The 19293-nt window shown below is 45.7% G+C and overlaps 1 protein-coding gene across 5 annotated transcripts in view; it reads right to left on the bottom strand.

Annotated features, from left to right (window-relative positions):
• Positions 1 to 19293, bottom strand: part of Prosap (SH3 and multiple ankyrin repeat domains prosap) — a 240418-nt gene that overhangs the window by 54331 nt on the left and 166794 nt on the right. For all 5 annotated transcript variants that reach the window (XM_075871779.1, XM_075871776.1, XM_075871780.1 and 2 more), the window contains one exon: positions 9918 to 10074. In XM_075871779.1, coding sequence (XP_075727894.1) covers positions 9918 to 10013 — 96 coding nt within the window. In that variant the 5' untranslated portion in view covers positions 10014 to 10074. The remainder of the gene's footprint in view (positions 1 to 9917; positions 10075 to 19293) is intronic.

Genomic DNA, 19293 nt, shown 5'->3' with positions numbered 1-19293 from the left:
GCTTGTTTGCAACAGATGGGTCTAGAATGGTTTAACATGAGTTCTTACTAAACGTACTTACGCAAGAATTGTGCGTGGGTGAAAACTTGAGTGTATCGTGGCGCTCAGCATACCATAAGCGAAGTCGGCTGAACAATGACCTATAGAGCGTTTCCGAAAGAAACTTCTATGAATTCGGCTCCTGTAATTTGGGATGTTGCGATTTTCGACCACTGGTCTTCTTAGGCAACGTCGGCAATGTTCTATAGCGTTTCATCGAAGCTCAGTGTTTCTGGTAAGTGCGTCATTCGAGCTTCGCAGACCTCTCAATGTCACCTAACTGGAAGATCACCAGCACTGTCGGCACTCCACGGCGCAAGAGGCTGAACGACGATAGTTATAGCGCGAGACCAAAACGACGACACAGAGATTTTGGTCTGGCGCTATAACTATCGTCATGCCATACCAACTAGCCCAAGCTGCCACACTTCTAAGAGGCTGAAGACTGTCACGAAAGAGCTTGAGAACCGGCCATCGGGTACTCAGAAGCGAGTACACAACACTGGTATAACGCGATCGATACGTGATTGATACACGTCACTGTCGGTCTCCGCGCCGAAAGGCCAGAAAGGAGCGAGCGTGCGCAGCTGTGAGAATGGTGGAATGATGAAACGCGTGAAGCTGCGTGCCGTACCAGTTCCCACACTCCGTCACCATCGCGACGCAGTCGTAACAAGATATCAAAGCTAAAGCTCACCACGGAGAAGGGTTCCGTAAAGCCATAGAGTTTCCCACAATACTTACTAGAGGGAACTCTGGCGCTAGTGTCTATGGGAGTTGCAACGCACGGCGCTTCAGCGAGCATGGGACTGATCGGTAGTACACACATTTGTCTACTTTTCGTACTTCAGTCCTGCTTCTGGCTCCGTGTGTGTTCGTGTGGCTTGGAGCTGTTTTTTTCACGAAAACATAAATTAGCAAATGTACACCGTTTGCGCTTCACAACCTTATTTTTTAAGCTTACTATTTCGAATCAAGTCCCTAAGTTCAAAAGGGTTCGTTCTTTCTTTCAAAACAAAACTGAAACACAGCAATAAACAAGGCCACAAGTACGATTTGCCACCCGCAAGTACGAAGACTAGGCAAATGTGTGTATACTACCCATCATTCCCATGGTCGCTGAACGATCGCAGCGCCAGACTGCCCTCTATAGTTAATTTTGGGAAACTCTATGCGTACAGCATTCGATATCGCGTCACATGTGAGTATACAGTTCAGCCAAGACGGGAGTCCCGAGAAATCGTTGCAAAAGAAAATGGCGTTTGTCGAAGCCTTCCAGGAGGTTTACAAATAGGCGAAAGGGTAATATTACCACCAAAATACGCAATAAAACAAAAGCTAAGTAGAAAAGTATGTCGTGGCAGTCACTCGCATGGCTGTCACTTTCGTGTTTGACAGCTCAGCCTGGCATGCCTGTTACAACGACGGCGCTCTCTTGTTGGGTCGACAATTTGCAACGCGTTCCGTTGGAACGCCCGAGAGTGACTTCTTCGGTTGCCTCCTCATATCGAAGTGGCGCACGCAAACGGTGTACTTCAAGAACGTGACAGACTCTCGTATGCCGTGATGTGGACGTGTGAACCACGCGAAAGCGGGTTATCGCAAGTCTCGCCAAATAACTTGCCCATATTGCTTGATGCAACACAGTTCTGCGATAGTTCGGAGCCCGGATTGAGTCGTTGAAAACGTGCGTCTGGCTTTGAGTCAACAAAAATCTCGACAGCCTGGCAAAACTAGACGTCGCACTCAGTGACAGCCCCAGAGATTACGTGAGCGCCATGCGTGTGTTTGTTGTAATTAGCACCGATAAGCAGAAAATGTCACAAATAGCGAAGTGCCAATGAAGAACGGATGCGTTATACATCTATTAGTGGCGATAGACTTTGCGCTAACCTGTTAACGATAAATGAAGGTAGTGCCAAATTATGGGCGCTCTCGCTGAATTCTGGCGATGGTTCGGAATTTCTAAGATTAATAATAATACCCCTCTTTTACTTGGCTACGTTTCTCGCAAGTTTAAGTACCAATCCTGTGTACAATATCGCTGTATCCTATACACCCGCTCTCGCAAAATTAGTCATAAAGATAAGCAAAAAAACAAAGAAAACAAACAAGACTATATATACGGCAAGCTTCAGTATGCGTACATACTGGTTAAATACTTGAATCCTTTCTCATCCTGTGTTGAACCTTTCCATACAAAAATCACACACGCCTCATACGGCCACAAATTTATTAACTTCGTATATGCACTTGGTGTGTTATATCTATCATGGCAATTTCAAAATGATTGAATATGTCGTGGTTGTTAATTTTCTGGCAAAAACATCGCTTCACCCGGTTATTATACCCGGAACAGGCTTCAGAAAAATTGCGTCGAGCCTGATTTCTTTTCGATTTCTAAAGCCAGATGATAAACTTTCGAAACATTTCTTTTCGTCGGACAAGGACTTCGCAGGACACACGCTTTAGCTACCCTGAATCAAGGAGACAATAACAGTTTAAGTGAGTTTCAATTGCAAGACGGCTGATTCTACAAGCTCCTCGGCGAATCACCCAACGATCGAGTGAGCCTAATTTATTGTTGTCAATATTACTATTTGATTTTCGTAGATACACTACTTAAAACTTTTGTAGACTTAATCCGAATGAGCCTGAACTGTGGAAAGGTCTAACAAGAAAACCCGATTCCTCCAAGGTTAATATTTTCAAAAATAGCACCCAATCTGTACCTCCTAAATGGAACAAAGCAAACAGTGAGAACCTGAAAACGAACTGGTCTAAAGATACGTCACCCATGGTGTTCAAACGCGTAGTACCGAATATTGACAGTTGGTTTCAGTTACGAAGATTGGAGACTATAGTTTTCGAACCAAGCAATCACTTCGATAAGCTGCCCTATCGCACAAGCCAGTACCTCGCACCCTAGCCTTTTCGTCCACTGCACGTAATTACTGAACCGCTGTAGTACATATACTTGTCGCAGTGGTATGCGCTTGACAGGAGCCATCGCCGCAGGCGCTCGATCGTACGCGATGAAAAGGCGCGCTCGAACGAAGCGCATAAATCACGACACTGAACATTTAAAAACGGTTCACCGAACGAGACGCCCACTTTTCTGCTGCAGCATCGCCCCAGGCGAGCTGAACGGAGAGGAAAGCCCGTGTGCTACATACCACCTGTAAACAATGAGCGTATTATTAAACATTCCAAACTCCCTTTTGAACTCAACGTCCACTTTTCGTGATTGCCTTTCCGCGGGGCGTTGTAGACGGATATGAAATCCATTTAAAGTAACTATGCGTGTGATCGCGACAAAATGTTCAGCAGAGACGCTCAGTATTGGGTAGCCGTTTGGAAGCATGTACTTTGCAACTCTGACAAGCTCAAATTAATAGGGCTATAATGTCTACAAGACACTCAAGACTCGATCGAGGCATGCTCTTCGTGGAAAAAAAAAGAGCTGCGTATGCGTCTTTGAAAACTCATTTTGTCAGTTTGTTCCACTGTCACGTAATAACACCAAAGCGGCGCACACCATTCAAGTGCACCGAAAAGTTTTTAGAACTGTAGTCGCATGAAAATATACCCAGTTGGTTAAGGAACACCAACACGTTCTGGGACCGATCGTAAAACTTTCACGCACGAGATATTACACCCATACACTCGTCCTCATCTCAGCTTCACATTGAAAGAGCTAATAGCTTAGTTTTTTTAATGCGAATCATTTTTTACCGAATTTCGGCGAGTTTGACCGTATCTATCTATCTATCTATCTATCTATCTATCTATCTATCTATCTATCTATCTATCTATCTATCTATCTATCTATCTATCTATCTATCTATCTATCTATCTATCTATCTATCTATCTATCTATCTACCCATCTATCTATCTATCTATCTATCTATCTATCTATCTATCTATCTATCTATCTATCTATCTATCTATCTATCTATCTATCCATCTATCCATCTATCCATCTACCTACCTACCTACCTACCTACCTACCTGCCTACCTACCTACCTACCTACCTACCTACCTACCTACCTACCTACCTACCTACCTACCTACCTACCTACCTACCTACCTACCTACCTACCTACCTACCTACCTACCTACCTACCTACCTACCCAGCCGCCTACGACTTTTAGCTCTCCTGGCCGTTTGGATAGTGAGATCTATACCAAAATTGCTATGGCATAACGTGACTAAAACGAGCATAAGTGAGCAATCATAATATGAAAATCATGACAGGTATGTCATGAATGTCATGATTTGCATTTCGTGGTCTTGCTGCTCTTATACGGTGGTTTTGTTCACATGACATATTGCAAAACTGGTATGGTATGACATGTCTGCATGGCGACCATAACTGACAGACCCTAATTCGGAAATCATGACATGCTTGTCCTATAAATCATGACTACACGCCACGCTCATGATGCGCTCGCAGTCGTTTCGCTTGCTCCACGTATATCCAATTTAGTATTACGGCACGTGAACGAATGAGGAAGGTATATGACTGGTGCAAACATGATAACCATGATATGCGTGTCATGTAAGACATGACTACATGCATCATTCATAGCGTGCTCGCGGTCATTTCGCTATTTCTATATATACCGAATTTCGTAATACGTGACGTGAATGAACGACGAGCACAAATACCAGGCTCAAACGTGATAATCATAATATGGAATTTATGAACGGCATAATTTACATCCGCCTCGCAACGTTGTGCTGATCTTAAAGTGACATATCAACCTTCCTAATTTGTGCGTCGCATATCATCGATTCCAACTGAACGTGGGCTCTGCCATTTTTTTTTTACTTTTTTTTCTGTAACCGTATACGCGTAACGCAGGAGGTAAGACTGCCTCGTACAGCACTTGAATGGCGCAGCTGCTTGGTACATTCAAGTTCGCTGAAATGACTCGGCACAACCATGACCGGCAACTCAACATTCTACACAAAGCGAAAAAATGCACAATCCCTTAATTTTGCCGAAATGGTGGCTAAAATAGCAGCCGTGGTTCATAAACTCCCAAGATGATGTAGAAACTCTAGAATTCGAGGACTGCGCAGATCATGATGTTCGGGTAAATTAGGTAATAACATGCTGTCCAAGCAAAACGTTGACTGTTGGTTATCGTAAACTTGTACAGTCATCACTATCAAACGACTAGATGGTACTGGTGGATGTTGACTATTGGTAGGTAAGTACCGGCAAGGTGCAGCTGCTGATACATACAATTATATTTGATGCTACTAGGAAACTATCATTCATAGTCTTGGTGATTGATACGTGGGGGTCAACGTCCCAAAACCACGATACAATTATGAGAAACGCCGTAGGGGAGGGTACGGAAATTTCGACCATCTGGCGTTCTTTAACGTGTACCCAAATCTGCGCACACCGATCATTCATAATCTTAGAGTGCCTATCAAATGCACTTCATGCACCGCATTTTGATTCTTCTGATTACTTCAGTGTCATGGTTTCCATTCGTGGTCACTATACCTGCACTGCATGAAGATGCATTTTGTTACCACCAGGACACATAAACGGCGGCTAGTTCGAACAACGGAATAACTATCAAGGGTAAGGAAGTGCAGTCTAGGATGGCAGGAAGTTAAAGTGTTAAAATTTGAAATTTTTCAGGCCACAGATTCACTCAGCGCGCGCAGTACACTTTAAGTTGAAAATATTTGGTAGATGCCTCTCTTCCATCATAGATGTAAAATCACCGGTTCACTACGATGATGAATTTCGTGCGTTACAGCAAGGTGAATATCAGCGCTAAGTTTTCTCGTATGAGTAATTACGCAAAAATGGGACACCCACGCATTAAGCAAAGCAACATCCCCGGATGATGTTCGGAGACGTGCACACTTGAACGATCGTTCTTTTTTTTTTCCCACGCAAATGTAGGGGGTGATTCGAAACCTGTTTTATAGAGACCTTCGTCCCGTCCCAAATGATAAGAGGTCTGCGGTAAAAGTATTGATTGCATGTAAGGCTTGCATTTCTTGTATTTCTTCCATCCCATAGGTACGTCATGGTTGTGCATTGGTTGCCGTATTCGGCTCTAGACACTAAGGTCGTAGGTGCGATGCCGCTACGGTGGTCGTATTTCAATGGACGCGACAAGCTAGAAGCCCTGTACTGCGTCATGCCAGTGTACGCTAATGAACAACAGATGGTCGCGATTTCCGAAACCACACCTCACAGCCATGTCGAGTTTCCGGCACATCAAACCGTACATAGTATTGTCATAAGTCATTACGGAGAAGCGCGACGATAATGCCACGTACTGGAAATGCAGAACCATTCTACCTATATTAGACCTGCATGGTGTCGAGGAAACAGAAGGGGTTCGTGCCGCGTAATATTTGCCTTCTTCTTCCTTTTTTTTTTTTTTTGCAGCTCAGATCTTTGGTAGCCGCTTGGACACAAGTAGCATAGCCGAACAGTTATATAATTTGCTCAGCTTATCTGCTATTATAATAATTTTAGTTTAATGTGATCGCAACTATTTCTTCATATGCCATTGCAGCTTCCTGCAAAATGACTTTGCTCGCTTTAGACAGCCTCAGTATGCGTTGAGAAAAACTATCCCACAAACATTTCAAAAGCGAAGCGATAAAGCCGCTCGGTAGAACAAGTCAACGACGCGCAATGTGAAGGCAACGTCAATTTTCCCAAGGCCGTACTGTCGGCAAAGTAGCTCACGCACGTGCCAGTATTGCAGTTGCTGTATCTAGCTCGGTTACTGCCCTACGCACGCGTTTTGCGCGTTCCGGATCATTTCTTAATCTGCGTAACGGAACGACACTCGGGGCAATCCCGCCGTTCTCACCTTTTTGCGTACCCTCCGGCCAGGCAAGCATTTGTCGAGGCTTATGTAACAGTCGACTGTGTACAACTGAATTTCGCGTGCGCGCCTTCGCAAACGCAACACGCGCAAATGAAATAGGACAATAAATAAGGTTTAGATAAACCACCGCACCGAAACTCCTTCGCAATATACAGCGTCGTTGCTCTCCGCCATTTCGAAACCCGCCCGGCTTTTTTCTGTCCGCAGTGTTACGCTGCACTGCGTGCCGCACGAAATGGAGTTCACACGTTCGGGCTAGAAATGACGCCAGCTGTCCGAAACTGGAGCATGTGCCATTGTATTAATGGTTGCAGCGCAGACACAGAAGTGCTGGAAGAAAAGTGAACGGGGGGCGAGGAACACACAACGCACAACGCATATACACACACTACGCGAAAGCGCCGTGCGGAGCAAACTTCTCTCTCAGCCTTTTGTGCACTGCAGTGAAGTAAATACACGAGGTGGCGTGACCCCAAGTTTCACTTTCGGGCCAACCTATATCTCGCGAACAAAGTGACGTACGCGAGAACGGTGATATTGCACAGTAAATAACGAAAAAAAGGACAAGGTTATTCGAGCAACGAACGCGAGGGAAATGACTCTATGCGGCCACCATTTCTGTGCACGCAACAATGCATTCTTCAAGAAAGGCTTCGGGGCGCGCCATGATTTTCTTTCGAGCGGCGACTGCGTGCAGTACCCACCGCGGCGCTGGCGTCTGCGTAGATGGCGCCCTCGCCCGGAGCGCCGATGCACTAGCTCTGCGAGCCGCCGATTGTCGCGAATGTTCAACGGAGGCATACCGGAGGCTGATGCAGGCGGACTTGTGGAGGAAAGTGGAAGGGGGGGGGGGGCGGGGGTCATTTCGCGCCACGAAATTTCACGGACTCCGCGCGAGCAGTCGGACCGAACGTAATACGCAAATGACGTCCGTCGGTGGGTGATTTAGCGTGCGCCGTGTATATATGAGACGGCCTCTTCTCGAAATGTGTGCAGCACTGTCGAAGGTACACTTAACGTTTAGGCAGTGAGTGAAACAGTTTTGTTTCGGCTTGTGCTGCACTTTTCACTGAGTGTAGACTCCAGTTGAGGTAATGCTGCTCCTCGTTAGATTAAGGAGTTATTTTGAACGCGAAGTAAGGTGATGATAAAAGTATCCCCACAAATGATCGACCGAGAACGCGGCGTACAGTTCACACGCATCCCCTGAAGCAGTAGGTTGCACCGATGATCGTATTTAGTGTTCCTTGGTAATAAGATTTGCCAAAATAGTAAGCAAAATATGTACTCTAGTAGCACTCTAAATGTGTTATTAGACGTATTTCTTAATTTTAATACTAAAGTTGTCACATTAGTCAGAATATTTTCAGCAAAGAAACTGAAACGACTGACAACCTTTCTAACATTTCTTTGTTATCCATTGGTCATATAAGTACGCTACTCTTCGATTAAAACGCAAAAATTCAGGGCTCAGTAATGCACGTACTTCAGTAGGCTGTGTCATGTCGGAGTAATCTTTACTTCGACATTTATATGAGAGCCAACATCACCTACGGCAGCCAGATTGGTAGCGACAGGGTGCGGTTATCACGAGAAATGACCTACCGCATTCCTTATAACAATATTAGAAGAAAAAATTGATCCCGCGATTCAATTCTCAAGTACTGCACCTTTACCGCTGTGGAGTTGACTCGTCACCGAGAAAGTGATATAAAATGTCTTCAAATTACCCAAAGTTGGTCATATAAACACGCATCCTTTCGTTTTATGCACATTGGCCAACATTAGCATAAGATCGGCATCTTCTAAGGTGACACTATTCAAACGACTATTTTATTTTGTTAGCGTTCGGTTAAATAGCGTTGTCCTTTTAGCACAAGCTTCAATCTCGTCTGTATGGCGCTTTTGGAAAACAAGACAACACGAAGGAAGAGCACACTGATGGCACCACCTGCCTGCAGTTGCTGCCCGAAACTCAGCGTGATGTCATCGATTCTGGTGGCGACCACTATCGTCTACATAACTATGTGTGTTAAAAATGAATGACGTTATATTCAAGCATGCAGGAGGCCCAGCATAGAAAATTTCAGGAAACAGAGAGAGAGAGAGAGAGAGAGAGAGATAAAGATACAAGGAAAGGCAGGGAGGTTAACCAGACGCACATACGGTTTGCTACCCTGCACTGGGGAGGGAATAAAGGGGAGAAAAGAGGTTGCACAAGGATGAGAAGGTACACACAATCACGAGCACACTCGGTGAACTCAGGAAACAGAAAATTTTATTCAACCAGTGAGGTCAAAAGAGAGAGAGAGAGAGGCTTGAAATCCGTGACATTCCACAAACATCAAGATGCTAAAACTTGGCGGGAAATCGAAAATTCTGAAGTTGAATTTCTCTTTCTGAACTAACATTGATGCTAATGATGAAAAAATAATGACGATGCATCTCTCAAGCAATGCTTAATGCGTATCAGTTGGTTCAGCGTCTCACTTTAGTGACCCTCCAAAACTTCGAAGTGTCCTATTAAAACTTGTCGTTGTGCCAAGTGGTAACTCGTCATAATGTAAGTAATTTGGCACAACTTCGAAATCCCTCGAAGGACACATTCACACACGCTTCTTTAAAAAACAAAGTGTGGTGGGTGTTTCTTGAGTGCAAGCGGTGTAAATCTGTCGGTATTTCGGGAGATTTACAAGTTGTGCCAAGTTACTTACAATACTTCGAGCTGTCCCTCACATTTGCATGCATGAGTTAATTAGCCGACTTCGAACAGGCATACGTGTGAATGAACCAATGCCCTGCGAGTGCAGACAAAGTATGCCGCCCTCGACGCATTCGCCCACCATTGTATACGAAATAGTCCTAGAGTCCCAAAATTGCTTTAATGCAATACACTAGAATGGCTTCTGCTGTCCCCATGCATTGCCGGAAGTGAAAAAGAGAAAACACAAGCAACTCCACTGGCACACGAGGTGAACAAGAAATCGTGCTCACCTGTATGACAAGGTCCGGCACAAAGACCTGCAGCGGCACCAGCTGATCTTCCGTGGTCACGGTGTCATCAACGGTCTCCATGGCGACCGCCTTCATGACCGTGCCAGCACCGCTGCTAGAGGCCACAGGCCGCGACAGGCCGCAGTTACGCCGGCGCCTGCGCAGAAGAGACAAAGAGAGTTCACTTTAGCCACGCATCCACGTGAGCGCCCATGCGCAAGGCAATCACAGTAATGCAACAGTTCTTTGGAGTTCGAGGAGCTGGTAAGAAGCAACAAGACGCAACACTTCCATGAACACAGAACATACTTTGCAAGAGCCAGCATTCGCGAACACTTCTTACGCTACAGAGTTGTGCTGGAGACTTAGCCAGTCCCGAGTGTGGCCGTATTGTTAGCGAAGCTAGCAGGAAAATGGCAGATAGTACTTATTAATTGAAAACTATTGATTCAGTCCAGTATTACTGAGAATCACGGTCATTTCGCAAGCATCTTATAGCTGCAGAATCAGATCACATCAAATCACATCACTTTATTTTCTTAAAAACCCCTCAAGGGGGTATTACATAAGGGGTGGGTATACAGTGTAGCTAGGGGACTTCACTCGGTAAGAAAGCTTGTTACTTTGTCCAGGAAGATTGATGAATTACTAATGGCTGCAATGGTGCACATCAATTAGAAACATGATGCACATCATGTTTCTAATTGACAATTAAGGCAATCTCTACAGACGTATTACTTCGTCTAAATGATGAGAGAAACACTGTCATTATGCCCGTCATCACAAACAGAAGCGTTCCTCTTTTTTGGAGCTTGTGGACACCTACTAGGCAGTTGAGTCCCTACTACCTCGAAAATCTTCACGAGACACAGCTCTGTACACAGCTCTGAACACAGCTGTCATATAATACACACTTCAGGCGACAGAATTATGTGACAGGTGTTAACATGCGGGTGAAAATTTTGAAACAGGCAAACTGAGATTGATTGATTGATATGTGGGGTTTAACGTCCCAAAACCACTATATGATTATGAGAGACGCCGTAGTGGAGGGCTCCAGAAATTTAGACCACCTGAGGTTCTTTAACGTGCACCCAAATCTGAGCACACGGGCCTGCAACATTTCCGCCTCCATCGGAAATGCAGCCACCGCAGCCGGGATTTGAACACGCGCCCTGCGGGTCAGCAGCCGAGTACCTTAGCCACTAGACCACCGCGGCGGGGCGGCAAACTGAGATCATGTACACAACTTCGACAGTATGTATATAACTCCGACTGAAACTTGTTGTCAAAACTTTCCTAAAATATGAGAAAGAGGGGGGGGGGGGGGTCATTTCGCACCACGAAATGCAGCCCGTGCCCTTGCCGTACCTCATCAGACGTCCTGCAACAACACGCCCAGTGTAAGTATCCTGATATCCTTACACACTTCTTTCGATTCTGACTTTCTATCCCATCCTCTCCATCTCTATACAACCTCTGTGCAGGATCGGAGAGCAGGATATACTACCTATGGTTCGGATAACGTCTGATTCAGTTTTGCTCTATCACTATATCTTCTCGACATCCACAAAACACATTTAGAGTTCTTCAAGCTGTTTGTGAAGAAGAAAGAAGCGAAGCTGTTGGTTGGTGTAGTTTTAGAAACTGTATTGAATGAATACATGAATGACTGGGAAAACTTTAGTTAGGTTACGAGCCCAAAGTGGGCCGCTCCCATCATACCGAAAAGCCTAAACCTTTCGACCACTTCGATGGCTGGTTCGACTTACCATAGCTGTCCTTCTCATGTAATAAGACTGTGGAGCTGCGCGTTTGAAGCTCCTTAGAGCTTCATTGATGTCCTTGTAACTGCTTAACATGGTTGCCCGACGTTACGCTGTGACGAGGACTCTAGTGTCACCCTAATGCCACAGAAAACTTCACCGTTCTTCAAATAGAGTCTTTATTCATTCTATTCATTTTCTGCATGTAAAATAATGTATTTCAGAAAGTGCCCCTTAAGCACAAGGGACGCCATATTGCACAACGACTGCGATCAGCACAAGAAATTCTTTCGCAAAACGTATAAGTTATTTCTCCTCGACACCATGCACGAGAACTTTGGATTCTATATAGTTCCATGTCGCCGATACTAAAAAATCCATCACTGTGTTTTTGTTGTTTTTTTAGATACACCACGGGACAAGAGTTCCGTATTGAAAAACAAGACGAACCGTACGCGATACATTGTCCAAGATATCGACTCAAAAAGAAAAAAGGGAAAAAGAGCAGAATGATCTGTGTAGTCTCTGATTGAACGCCAGAACAAGGGCATCGAATCGCTGCGGCAAGCCACAAAAAGAAATAAATTGGAGCAAGCTTTTCTCTCTGCTTGCAGAGCCAAGAGAACTTCGTGGACTCGCCGCTCGGCGATGCTTTTCTATTTGTAACATACGGGGGATTGAAGTCGGCCAGTACAAGAGCGATGTCAGAAGATACATATTGGACAAGACGGGATGAGACGCTGGTCGTCCCACGCCAACATTGTTTCTCCATGTAGCAGTGAGCACGACGCAAGACACAATGGTCCAAATGGAACCGGAGGCGGGCATTTCAATCTCGGCGATCGCTGTGCGCAGATAGCCGTGGTCAACTGGAAGGGCGGGACATCTTCGAAACAAGGTGGACTTGAAAGTACTTCTTTGGTATTTCTTTCTAGGTGTTGTTGTACTTTTCCTCCTAGAAATCAATGAAACTTTTCTTCCACTTTTGCCAGCGTTTGTTAGAAGTCTGTCCGAGACATCTAGGTTATCTTACGGAACGGAATTCGAAAGAAGGAACGTTTCGGCTGCTGACAAATGTACTCGCCTAGTTCGAAGAAGAAATCATATGGACTTTGCCTGAAAGAAAAATATAATGCTGATTATAACAAAGAAAAAAAGGGGAGTCAGTTAGGAAAACGTGATAAAAGAACAACACTGAGAGAGAACGTTCATTAGTAAGGAAGAAGTTCATTGAAGGTGGGGTCCTTCTTCCAAGGCTCCACTGTTTATAGCAATGAATGAGTAGAAAAAAATAAGTATGCACATTCTGCTGACGACTACGTGTGACCTAAATTCAATCTCAATGTTTCTTTCAGACCTGGCAATCTGCTGAACTGCTGCACTTCCTACAAGGAATTGTGGAGAACCCTCACGCTAATGCCCACGTTCGCCACCAGACGGCGGCTCGGCCAGATTCAGACCAAGCCACGTAGGTGACTACATTAGGACAAAGCCATGTAGGCGTTCGAAATGGGGACAGTACACGTCATGACCAGTATCCAAATCCAACGGACACTAAAAGAAGACTTACGGGAGACTAAATTTCGTAACTGTAGCTTGCTGTATACGGTGAGCTTGGGATCCCTGCAACTCTACGCTCTAAGGAGCCCAGCCACTCAAGAGCCATGGGTCCAAACAACGCCCCACCTCACAAAGTTCGGCAAATGCTCGCAGTGGCTGCGCAATGGCGCTGCGATCACCAAGGGCAACGACCAAGGTTTTCTTTCCCGGTCCCGCTTTCTCAACCCGAAAATCGATCCTGCAGCTGTGACCCCCAAAAGGAAAATGCTAGCGCGCAGCGCACGCAACGCGGAAAAAAAAAATAATAATAAAGCACCGCGACGTGCCGTGAGAGTCTGCCTTTCGTTTCGTTTTGCCCCCGGATTTTTATTTCACCGTGGTTCTCTCTGGCGTTCGCGCCAGAGCCCACCTAAAAAAGCCGCGCCGCTTCCGTATCGACGCGAAAAAACAAACGTTTCTCGGTCTCTCCCGCGGGGGATTCCGTCAGGCGAACACGCGAGCTTTCGACGCATTAGAGATTGGTCCATGGTTGTGTTTGCGTCGCCTTCTTTTAGCGAGGTCCTTTCCTTCGCAGCGTAACCAAGGGCCGTTTGTATCTACTTTCCCAACTACTCGACTCTATGCGGCCCGTTATTTCAGCCCCGATTCCAAACGCACGTAGGAGCCTGGTATACTCGGTATGTGGCACCCTCTGTGGTGCTTTACGTGAGCGAGCTTCATGACTTTCGTTTCATGAAAAGGAAACGAAAAAACTTCAAACCTAAAAAAAAGGTTTGCATAAATCGTTTTGCAGGAGAAGTCTGTGGAACTCCGAGCGTTTTCCCCACGTCACTTGGTTCTCGGAAGGCGTACGCTTGAAGTTTACAGGAAACTGTATACTGCGGAGACATCCCCGTGGAACTGGGTACATGAACTAAAATTATCGTTGGTGGGGCGCAATTGTGCACGTGATTTATACTCCAAAGTCCGTTAATTTTCCCTTTCCTTCGTAGCAATGATCTAATTCTCCCCCCCCCCTTTTTTTCAGAAGCCGTTGAAGGATAGACAGCTATCAGCTTTTTTCTTTTCTTTTTCTTTAGAGGGCACGCATTGGCATACCCCCCTTTCTAAGTTACCGATATGGGATAGCAAACAGACTCGGGGAGTGTCTGTTGTTATTAGCTTCTCGTCAGTGGTCTTCCCGCATTGCCCTTCTCTCTTTCTCTTATTTTTACATTAGCAAGCGTCCACCGAAGCCAAGACAATATCGACGACTTGTAAGTCACCAATGCACCTCAATTTTCCCGTTTTGCTGGTTACAAGACACAGATATGGATATTTATATATGTCGTCGTAGGGAGAAGGCGAAAGCATCTCAGCATATACGTACGGACACATCGCGGTCACGTGCATAGTTTCCGAAAAATTTGGAATTTCGTTATATCCCTCCCGCAATTGCCGTTAATATTGTAGCGGCTACGTCGGAACGAAACAGCGAGTGGCAACATCTCGTTAGTCTGAGTTCACACTACGTGTGCAGTGTTAGTGCAGGCATGAAATAGTTTCTAACCGGGTAGAAAATATTCTATCTGGATAGTATTCATCCCTTCCTTCCATGGGATATTGACTGCGTTCCCCTTCAAGGACAGGAGCTCCTACGAGGCAGCAGTGTTCTCGACGTGTTGATGTTCGACGAAGCCCCATAAGGCGTTGACACCAAACTGCTGGCTTCTACGTCAGACCCGCAAACACAAACATGCAGCGTTTCGGCTGACATGCGTATATGCCTGTCGACATATCTTGTGCATGTCAGTCGTAAATGGTTGACACGTACAAGACATTGAAGACAGATGCACGACACCTTTAAAGACTCAGGTCTGGTTTGCTACATACCTTAAGCTTGGAATAGGCGATGAGAAGAGGTAAAAAAAAAACATAGACGAAGAGAAGTAAATGTTTAAAGCTGTACGAGCACGAGAGTAAGATGCACAGCAACTCTGCACACATTCACAATGGCTACACGAAGAAAAGATTGCTCTGAAAAGTTCGGTCAACATCATGGTTCCCCGACATGAGCAAGCGATCAAGTTGAGCCTTTTCTTTACCTTCTTTGACCGTAGTTAACAAGAAAAAGAAGTCCTGACATTCAAACAAAAAACACGCTATCCTTGATGAATCAATCAATCTGCTCCTTCACTACTACCAAAACCACTTCCATTCTGCTACGAACACAGAAGCTTCGAGGACCATTATCCACCCTACGGTTTATCCGCGTCTAAGACCTACCCTCACTTCTCTCACTCCCAATCGTGTTCTCGTGTACAGCAGCGTCACTTCGCCATGGTAGCTCTCGAACAAAAGAACCGTTAAGCCTCGGCGACGAACGAGAGGAACGTGCCTCGATACTCCTTAATGTACCATTCTGTAGCGCCTCGGTGCCGCCGAGGGCTCTTGCGAGTCTAGCGAGAGGCGAAGACAAGGGCCATTCGAGGAGCTGTGGAGGACGGGCGGGGTGCCCGGGTGTAGGAAAGAAATCGCGGAAGAACGTGCGAACACAGCCGATTCGCAGTGCCCGTGGTCGTTCGAACAGCGGACGCGGCTCGAATACGGAACGACGTGTCCTTTCCGTCTAACGACCCCCATTCGCTGCCTGGTGCAGCAGGACCGACGCGGTGCGTCAATGTCGTCGATTCTCACGGATATCGCGGATCGTGTCGTTCTCTTGGTGGGCTAACTAAAAGCAATAACGGCGGATAGAACTGTTCACTGAAGTTGTGTGACAAGTGACTGTAAACTTCATTTTTATTTTTTTTAATTTGGCCAGGACTCTTAGTCAACCTGTTATACACAGGGTACTTTGGCCGCCAGGTGAATTAATCAACCGATCAACGGCCATTGATTTTGTGTATTTTATTGTTTCTTTGTTTTCAGTTTGGCTACGGCACCGATAGTGATCGACGCGTTATGTAAGAAGTTAAGGAAACAAAGTCTATCAAGCAACCATTTAATCAATCAGTCAATTTAAGGGTAAAAAGCTTTATTCTTTGAAGTGATATTCATCCGCCTATGACTCTAACTGTAGTTCGGTACAAGAAAAGAGGAGAGTGTGGAACAGCTGCTTGAAGGCGAGGGAAGCGACAGAACGGGTATTAATTTAACATGAAAATATTTAGCCTGTTGCGTACTTGACTACTCGCCTACAGAAACAGATGGATTTCGGGGGAAAACACGGAAAAGTAGAACACGTCCGTGATAAATATGAAACAAGTGCGGACGGTGGATTCATCCACAACTGGAGCACAAAAAATAGCATGAGATAGCACCGCTTATCTCCTTTGGAGATTAGGTGGACTTTCGCCTGCCCGATTAATCGAACCTTACCTCAGTAGTGTACTATAAGCCACAAACCTTAGCTAACTAATTCATTCGGTCATCTTTCTTGTCCACTCAACTTTCTGCCTTTCACATCTCATTGGCTTTGATCACAGAAGAATGAACGCCTATGCGCACTTCGTGATTCTGCTTTTGTGCACGTGTTGCGGTTTCGCTGATAGTACTGGATTATTTTTTGTTCTTTGGTCCTTTATACTTCCTTTTTCGTTATCTTTAGCCCTGATTACCCTTCCTCCAACAAAAGGTAGCAAAGCAGATATTGCGACACAGTTAACCTCCCTGTCTTTTTTTCTTATTCCCCTTCCTACCTCCGTCCTGTATAGTTTCAACTAGTGTTAAGCAGTTCATTATGTCGAAGCTACCCATATATGCATCTATATAACACAATAACCGCCCATCTATAGGTCAACTATAGCATGCAGTGGCGCCATTCTGCGGTAGACAGACGATGCAGCGAGTAGACAACACGACGCTGAAATCCGGCATATGTACGTGCACGTTTAGCGGTCGACGCCTTCTCCACATACAGGCTTTCACACGTCTCATCGATTGCAACTGGGCCATCCACGCTGTGTTCTTTTTGCGGTTGCGTTTCCGACGACAGCGAGCTTTGCTTCCCTCTGCCATTGTCCCTGTTTGCGCTCATTTATGACCCCCGACGCTTCCTCGCACGATCGGCATCTGGAGCAAGGACACCACACTTATAAGGGAAATTCCTTCTCTTCTGGCACACGAAGGCGTGTGCCATGCCTGCGATAAAGCATCCTAGATCGACTGAGTGAGCCACCTGAAAAGACAGGTAGTCTTGGCTCTTTTTCTTGCCTGCTGGAGAATCCGTGAATCTTCGGCTACAAAATGAACCATTGTCCCCGAGTCGTAGCGCAAAACTAATAGATTCACAAAGCACACGAAAGACGGTAGCTTAGCAGGAATGACGTCGCCAACACCAGCAGACCATACATTTCCTAAATACAAACTGCAAGGTATTGTGCTTACAGTATACTTGTCACCTGATATGCTTGTGTCTGCGTGAAACAAGCGTGAATTCGTTTAGGAATCCAGTTACAACGCTCCACGTTCAACTGACTCTTTTAAAATAAAAGAGATAGGAAAACACAATAAGGTAAAAGTACATTTATTACGTTTAAATCCTAAGCTGACTTGGTTTCATAGCTTGAACTAACATAGTTCCTGATGACTTGTTCTTTGACACTGCGTTAGTTTCACCACATCTTGTATGAGAACATGGTATAGATTGCAAACTTGTAGCGTCACTGACCAAACTCTTTATCATCATCAGCATATCAGCAGCCCCAGCAGCAGAAGCATTAGCAGCTGCCTGACATCGCACAATGCAGGGCAAATGCTTTCCCATGTTCCGCCAATCAACCGGTGCTGCGCTTGCTGCGGCTATTGCATGACCCGAAACTTCTTATTCGCTTCAACCCACCTAACCCCCTGTTTCTTACTTCGCGCTATTGTCTCGTCTCCGAATCTAATTTGTTACTTTTAATGACCAGCAGCTATCCTGCCTACGCGCCACACATCTTGTCCATGCGAGTTTATTTATTTCGACTAACGTGCCTTGAAACCCATTTGTTGGTTGAACCATTCTACTCTGTTCTTATTTATTTCTTCAGTTGCTTTTCACATATAAGGTACCTACCCTAATTTGTTTCTCATGATCTATTGCCTTTTCCCCCAACCCATCCTTCCGGGCACATGTCACTTCCGTGGCGACGCAGTAACGTTGGAAAATAATGAAACAAGCTTTCCGCAGAAAACAACGCTTTATTTCGTCACTTATTCTATACTGCTTTATTAAGAAATGCTACGGCACTGTAGCACAAGACTTAGTTTACTTCAGTCCTTATTTCAAATGCAGCCAAATTAAGGCAATTATACAGCCGTCTCAAGCAGTCCTATTTATGTTCACGCAAACGAAATTACACGCAGACCAGGGCATGCTCAATCCATTATGCATGCCAAGAGAAGGTGAAAACAGAGATGAGCATCGTATAGCAGGCGTAAGTGATACGAGGCGGCGAGAGGCAATTCGTTCCTTCTGAGTGTTGCGTCTAAACACGGGGACATCGCGTACTACGACAAACGCGGACGCCAAGGCCGCTCATAACAGATCGCGAATTACGTATACGGAGACGCAACAACATGGCTTCGTGCCAACGGGCACACGTCACGTGTCCAGTACAGAAACGACCTCGAAACGTAACGATAAACTTACATACAAAAAAAAAGCAACCTAGTCCTCATGACGGGTGTCGAAAGCGGCGGCATGTATAGAAAAGCGTCAGCGGACGAAAGATCCCACGCACGAGAGACACCCGTACCTGATGCTAGACGTCGTACGATGAAAACGACCCGAGTCCTCGTTTGCGACGCGTACATACACTGGGTAGTCCCGTACATGTATTCGTGTATAGACTATAGACATATATGCAGGGGCGTAAGTACACGTACATCGACGGACATCCGATATCGCAGTCGGGATCGCTGTCGCAAGGGACGCAGGCTCACGTGCGTAGCGCGCCGGTGGAACGCGGGGTGTCCGCCGTCTCCCGTCTGCCATTGTCAACACGACACGCCACGATGCACGCATTCATGGCGAGAAGAGAGCAGAGAAGCACGTGCGCAGAGCTAGGATGACAACGACACTGGAA

Source organism: Rhipicephalus microplus, chromosome 8, assembly GCF_043290135.1.
Source record: "Rhipicephalus microplus isolate Deutch F79 chromosome 8, USDA_Rmic, whole genome shotgun sequence".
Classification (NCBI taxonomy): Eukaryota; Metazoa; Arthropoda; class Arachnida; order Ixodida; family Ixodidae; genus Rhipicephalus; species Rhipicephalus microplus.
Note: the sequence above shows the minus strand (reverse complement) of the source record. Positions and strands in the feature narration are given on the sequence as shown.